General features: G+C 42.1%; 1 gene segment (V, D, J or C); it reads right to left on the bottom strand.

Annotated features, from left to right (window-relative positions):
- Window positions 1-225: 225 nt before the first annotated feature.
- Window positions 226-820, bottom strand: LOC103164135. The segment is given in 2 exon segments: window positions 226-680; window positions 772-820. Coding segments are annotated over 2 exon segments (504 nt in total).
- Between the last annotated feature and the right edge of the window lie 6,355 nt (window positions 821-7,175).

Raw genomic sequence — 7,175 nt, forward strand, 5'->3', positions numbered from 1 at the left:
AGCTTTCAAGGAAGCTGGGTGTTTATAAGGGGAGGAGATAAAATCAGGTGAAGCTGTAGTGAAAAGCAGCAGCAGATGACCTTCCTCCTGTACTCGGTCTTCGGTTCAAAACTCATAGGAAAGGCCCACCGAATGACACGTGAGGAAGCCCGTGAGCCAACTGCCCACCGCCCCCATCACCACATACATACTTCCCTGCAGGAGTCATCCTTTATGTGGTGTTCATTAGCACATGCTCTTGTCTTCTCTGGGGACAGACAAGACATCCTTCCTGTTCTGAGAAGTCCCCAGGATCACTGCTGAGAACTCTTTCCGTGAGATGGGCCGGGAAGGGGAAGCATACGGTTTCTGCCCCGGTCGGATATGACTCTGTAGCTCTGTGGCTAAGCTGCTGGCACAGAGATACACAGCTGAGTCCTGGGGCTGTGTTGTCTGGATCTTCAGAGTGGAGAGCTTCGCACTGGGCATCTGAGCTGAGAATCGTTCCTTGGGCATTCCCGTGTTATCTATAGGCTCCTGGTTTTGAAAGGAAATCAGGAATTCCATTCCCCGCACAGAGGTCTGCTTGTACCAGGAAACACTACTGTGTCCTGAAATTGGTTCACATCTCAGAGTTGCTTCTTGTCCCTTTTCCATCACCTTGGATCTGGGTGTCTGGATAACTCCAGCATTTGTTGGTTCTGAAAAGAAACAGAGAGTAGAGAATACAAAAATGTAATTGCCATAACCAGCAATTACAAAACTGCAGATTCTTTATTTCCAGAAACTCACCTGCTCTCAAGAAGCAAAGCACCATGCTGAAAAGGAGCCTGGTGGTCATAGCAAGATGAGGCAGTGGTTTCATGTGACCGCGAGAAGTGCGGGCTGAAGTCTCCAGGGCCTCTGTCTCCCCAAGGTGGAGCACGGCCTCGTGACAACATCAGAGGGCCTCCTTTCAAAAGTGAGCACTAATCCTCTTCAGAAGAAAAACTGCAATAAACAGTTGCTGTGGTAGCTGAGTGGGTGGTTCATCCAAAGACTCGAAGCAGCCCTGAAGACAGGGATTTCTTAAAGCCTCTGTGCCTCCGCGACTGTCCCATCCTCAACTCTCCTCTCCACTTCCCCTGATACACACATACCAAACCACCCACTGACCTACTACACACTTCTTCTTTGGGTAGTAATTCTTATTTACTCTTTGAAATTTTATGTATGTTTTCAATGTATTTGGGTCATATCCACACTCCCAGTTAAGGTCAACCTTCCCCAGGTTCCACCTGCTCGTCTTCCTCCAATGTCTTGTACTATTACTATTGTTGTTGCTGTCGTTGCTGCTGTTATCCTACTCAGTTAAATGAGTCTTGACCATCTATCTGTGGAGAGCATAGGGGAGTAATATGATTTCTGTTATGTCAAGGCAATAGAGAGAAACAAATGACAGGCAGGCTTGGAAGTTAGGGATAGAAATATTCTCAACGGTGGAAGGTCAGCCATAGCACTCATTTCTCTCTGGCATTAGTGCTGGTATATGCGCCTGTGTGTATGGAAGCGTGGGTGTCTTTGTGTATATGTGTGTCACTCTGTGTATACGTGTGTCTCTGTATGCCTGTGTGTGATTGTGTATGGGTGTGTATAAGCATGCGTGTATGTGTATATGCCTGTGTCCTTTTTGTACCACCTTTCTGATGATGGATCTTGATGGTCTGAAGCATCCTGACATCCACACACAAAGATGGCAGAAAGTGGCTACAGGAGTTAGGAGGGAAGACTAAATGCAATTACATAGGAAACACTCAGAATCAGGTCATAACATCATAGGATGTACCTATGATCTACCACGTCATACAAGGAGTTATAAAATAAACTATGAACAAAAAGAAAAGGGAGAGAGAAAGGATAAATAACACTGGGCTTTGAAGAGCCCAAGGGCATAATATTGTTTTATATTTACTTAAAAGTCCCTGTGTCTGTGTGTGTCCTTAAAATGAATTTATGCCATGTAGGGTAATAATGCTCCCCCAACAGCCATAAAATATCTAATAAAAACTCCAGTACCAGGCATGAGAAATTTCCTTTCAAATTGTTGGTCAGGAGAGTCTAAGACACTCCCAAAACAATCTAGGCTATTGTTGCCGTTCATTTCCCCCAGAAGTTGGAAGCAAGTACTCATGGATGAAGAAACCACACACTTTGGACACATGACACCTCAGAATCGAGCTAGATCCGACCTAAAAGCCCCCTGCCTGAGAACTAGATTTCATAGTACCAGAAATCTCTCTAGAAGTTGGAAAGGGAGGAAAGCAAACAATATTATTACCTGGTTGTAAAACTTAACAATCTAGACAATAACCAGCATGGCAAGAGAGCCCTAAACAATGCAATAGGAGCACATCCATCATGGCAGTACCAACAGATGTCTAACTGAACTTAAGGGCCACGCAGCAGAAGTGAAATCATTCCTAATACTGGAGACATCCCAACTACCCATGGCTGGTGAGACCATAGATCTTAGAGGAGAGCCTATTACCACCACTTTCCTAAACCAGTATAATTCCTACCTGCATTCAAAACACTATCCATACACCTACAAATAAATGCAGACCTCATCCCTCATCAGAGAAGCTTCTTTTTGAGGCAGATGGAGAATCTTACAGAAAGCCACAGCTGGTCAAATTTCAGAGCATAACTGACAGTTGGGTGTCCAGGTCCAAGTGACTGATCTACAATGCAATCCCTACACCTAAGGCTCACCATGGGAGAGGTAGTAGAAAGATGACAAAACCAGGAAGTCAGCTGCAAGATTATGTTTTCTAGATAAGACAGGAACTACACCATGAAATATCAAAAATATGGCTTTATATACAATATCTGAACAATGTCAACACTATATTACACTCAATCATAGATTGAGGAAATTTATCTCATGTAGCCCTACTCCCAGATAAAGAACTGCAGGCAATTAATAACTGCTGAGAGAAGGATATCCAGTCTTCCCCAGACGGGACCCCAGTTGGCTCTCCAATATCAACTAGCCAGCCCGCACAACACATATACAACTAAGGGGATACAGCAGTTTTCATTTATATATTTGTATGTAACAACAATATTTAAATAAAAAGAGGCCACAAATTTGAGAGGGAGTTAAAGGATATTAGATGTGTTGGAAGGAGGGGACAGAACAGGAAAATGATATAATTATATTTTAAATAAAAATAAAATGAATGTAAGGGCTGGAGAGATGGCTTAATGTTTCAGAGCACTGACTGTTCTTCTGGAGGAGTCGGGTTTGATTCTCAGCACACACGTGGCAGCTCACAACTGTCATAATTCCAGTCCAAGGGCATCCAACACCCTTGGTGGGATGTTGGGCACCAAGCATGCAAATATTGCATAGACATACTTATGGGCAAATCATTCATACATATAAAAATAAGTAAATAAAAGTAAATAAGCAATACTTTTAGAAAGAAGTTCAACAAATGATTGGACATCTTATTCTAATTCTTTTGTTGTTGGTTCATTTTTTTTATTATAGGAAGCAAGGTCATATTCTGGGCTCCCCAAAGACTTTATAAATTTACCTGGTGATATTTTTGTGGAATTTTAAAGTTGGAGGCTCCCCTGCTTGGAGAGCTTGACTGTGCTCCTCAGAGCCCTGCCTTGAACTCCCTATCACAGAGGCAAGGAAAGACGGGACTAGGTTACAGAAAAGCCTTTTCCAATAGCTGTTCTGAGCTTCCTACAATGGTTCCATTACTTATTTTTTTTTTTTTTCAATCAGAGCACAAAGCTACCCAACCAACTTCGAGGTAGAGGCTTAGAAGTGCTAACAGGGCAGAGTCAAGAGGCCTGCAAAGTGCCTTCCCCATTTTTTTCTGTGCTTAAAACTTGGCCCCTGATCAGCACTGACTTATTGAATATTCTCCTTTAGGTTTGAGGGTTGTGTTTTTGATTGTTGTTTGTTTGTTTTCATCAAGTACATATTCCTCAGTCGGAATAATTACATTGTCATAGAGATACACTCAGATGCCCCATCTGGGTGACTCACAAAGAGTCTGGAGGCAGAGGCTTTCTCCAACCCAGAATTGCATCCTTGACTGCCAGCCTTGCAGTCTGTCCCAGTGTCACCTTAGAGGACACTCCGTGGAAGGGAACCTTATGTGGGAGGGTATGAGAGAGCAGAGCAGCCATTCATCTTTGTTTGTTTGTTTGCATTTTTCTCACCAAATCCTTCACTGTCAGAGCCAGGTAATTTGGAGAACAGTACCTGAATAGGGGAGTGAGGATTAAGAAAGAAAGAGACAAAAGGCAGAAGATAGAATCAGGAGGGCTCTCAGGGAACACTGTAGCAGCCCCAAATTTATTTCTCAAACCCCTTTTATACTCAAAGGAAAAGGTGAGGGGTGGAAGACTTCCTCATCATGAAACAAGGAAAAATCAAGTGTAATTACCTCCTTAACGTTCAAAACATCTAGTAACGACACCTTTAGTCAAACAGCCTGTCATTTTGGCCTTGAGGAGTAAGAACAAGCTTGAACTCTCTGACCTTAAGTCAAAATGGAGTGGAGTCACTGTAGGCTCCCACATTTCATAAAACACGTGTTAAATTTGGACTCTACTGTAGTCATGTAGTCATTAGTGGCTGCTTTTTTGGACAAACATCCCAGAATTTCCTAGAATCCCATGCTCACTATTGTTGTTAGCTAATTTATACAAGAGAAGGTTGAGCCCCACCTTTTCACTTTTTCATTATCTGCCTGGTATAGTAAGGATTGATGATGGTTCAAAGCCTGAGCCTGAACATTTTCTTTGGCACACCGACTGCCACACAGTCCTCTACTTTAGCTCCTCTAGAGTCACCACAATGCCTGCTAGTGGCCTCTGGGTCAGGTGCTCTAGAAATGAGCTCTGTGGCCAGTGAGGATGACGCTGTTATAGTGGCCATGCGCAATACAAATTACAGTTGTTTGAATTGTATAGGTTCAAAAATAATACCACCCTTTCTCACCTGACACAGAAAACACTTGCAAATGGAATAATGAAGCATGCAAATCAAAAGACAACTTGAGCCATTCTGAATAGAGTACACCAAACCTTGACTAACTTTCTCTAGAATAGCCAACCTCTCCAACACAATGAAGCCTCTGATCATCATGTTTGCCTGTAATTCTGGTTCAGGAGAATAGACAGCATTCTCATTTTCTCACAGGCAAACAAATACAAATATAAATGTAGAGGACTTGAGTTTAACACCCCCAGTTTCTTCTTTCATACAGCTAGATTTAGTTATCCTACCATGGAGGAGGGTAAGAAGAGGAGAGGCAGACTAGAGATACTTTTCAACAGACCCAACCTTTGTCAAAGGAACTGGGAACAAAAATTCCCTTGAGGTCCACAAGATTTGTGGACCTCAGATTCACACTGTGAGAAGCTCGCTGCTCCAACAGTCTTGAGAAATATCCTTCAATAGCCTCTGCAGTATAGCCCTGGAACCATTGTTAGGCAGTTGAGTCTCAGACACACTTAATGATTGCCAATATTATCATAAGACGCTCCAAGTTCTGATGCCAATTGCCAAGCTGGGAACAAACTTTCTATTCTTTGCTTTGCGAGTCTGTACTGCTTTATGTCTTAGTATGAAGAAAAAGACCCAATGACAGGCTTCAGTTTACCAGAATGAACCCACCAATAGCATGATGGCAATACTAGGAAATGCTCTAAATTTGAGGATAAATGATATGAACTAATTTTCTTCAAAATTTCTTTCTATGAACAAATGGCGCAATGGTGAAAAGTATGTATGCTTTTGCAGAGGACCTGGGTTTAATTCTCAGAACACATATCAGGAGGCTAACAACTACATGTAACTCCTGTTTCAAGGGAGTCCAACACCCTCTGACTTCCATGGGGGCACACACACACACATACACATTCACACACACACACACACACACACACACACACACACACACACACACACACGAGAGAGAGAGAGAGAGAGAGAGAGAGAGAGAGAGAGAACTAATAAATAGATAAATAAGTGTAAAAAAGTAAAAAATCTTTGTAATGTCCTAGGGAAAAACTAATCTTTTTTATTATCAATTTGATAGCTTTTCTCAATTCTGCTCTGTTCCAGACTTTAATAGTTTTCCTTTTTAAAATAAATTTTATTTAAATTAGAAACAATCTTATTTTACATATCATTCCCAGTTCCCTCTCCCCCCCAATCTCCCTTCATCCCCACCGACCTTCCATCCCATCACCCATCCACTCCCCAGGGAGGGTGAGGCCTTCCATAAGGGGTCATCAAAATCTGACCAGTCATTTGGGACAGGGTCTAGGCCCTCCCCTGTGTATCTAGGCTAAGAGAGTATCCCTCCATGGAAATGGGCTCCCAAAGTCCATTCATGCAATAGGGATACATCCTGGATCCTGGTTTTTATTTCTATAACACACACACACACACACACACACACACACACACACACACACGCACGCACGCACGCGCGCGCGCTCGCATAAATATTTTTTTTCTCTCAATGTGCTATTCCTCAGTCCTTTAAGGAAGATTAAATTGAATTTCTCAATGTTTAAAATGTTTTCTTTTTGGATTTTTTAAAAATTCTAATCCAAAATCAAAAACACCAATGATAGTTTATGCTGGAGAGGATGCAGAGAAAGAGGAACACTCCTCCACTGCTGGTGGAAGTGCCAACTTGTACAGCCACTGTGGAAATGAGTATGGCGACTCCTCAAGAAAATGGGAATGAGTCTACCACAAGATCCAGCAATTCCACTCCTAGGCATATACCCAAAAGAAGCACATTCATATAACAATGACATATGTTCAACGATGTTCATAGCAGCACTATTTGTAATAGCCAGAAACTGGAAGCAGCCTAGATGCCCTCAACCGAAGAATGGATAGAGAAATTGTGGTACATTTACACAATGGAGTACTTACTCAGCAGAAAAAAACGATGGAATCTTGAAATTTGCAGGAAATTTCTGACTGTGCTTTATCAGAGCTGTTTTTAATGATGTTGCTCAGAATGGTTTCCTCCCAGATGATGACTGAGAAGCTAATTAAAAAAAAAAAAATGGTGCCAAGTACCACAAGAGTAACAGAACTGTGCTGTCTTCTGGGATTTTGTTTTTTACTTTTTTGTTGTTGTTTGTTTGTTTTTTTGTTTTTG

The sequence above is a fragment of the Cricetulus griseus genome (assembly GCF_003668045.3).
Source record: "Cricetulus griseus strain 17A/GY chromosome 1 unlocalized genomic scaffold, alternate assembly CriGri-PICRH-1.0 chr1_0, whole genome shotgun sequence".
Classification (NCBI taxonomy): Eukaryota; Metazoa; Chordata; class Mammalia; order Rodentia; family Cricetidae; genus Cricetulus; species Cricetulus griseus.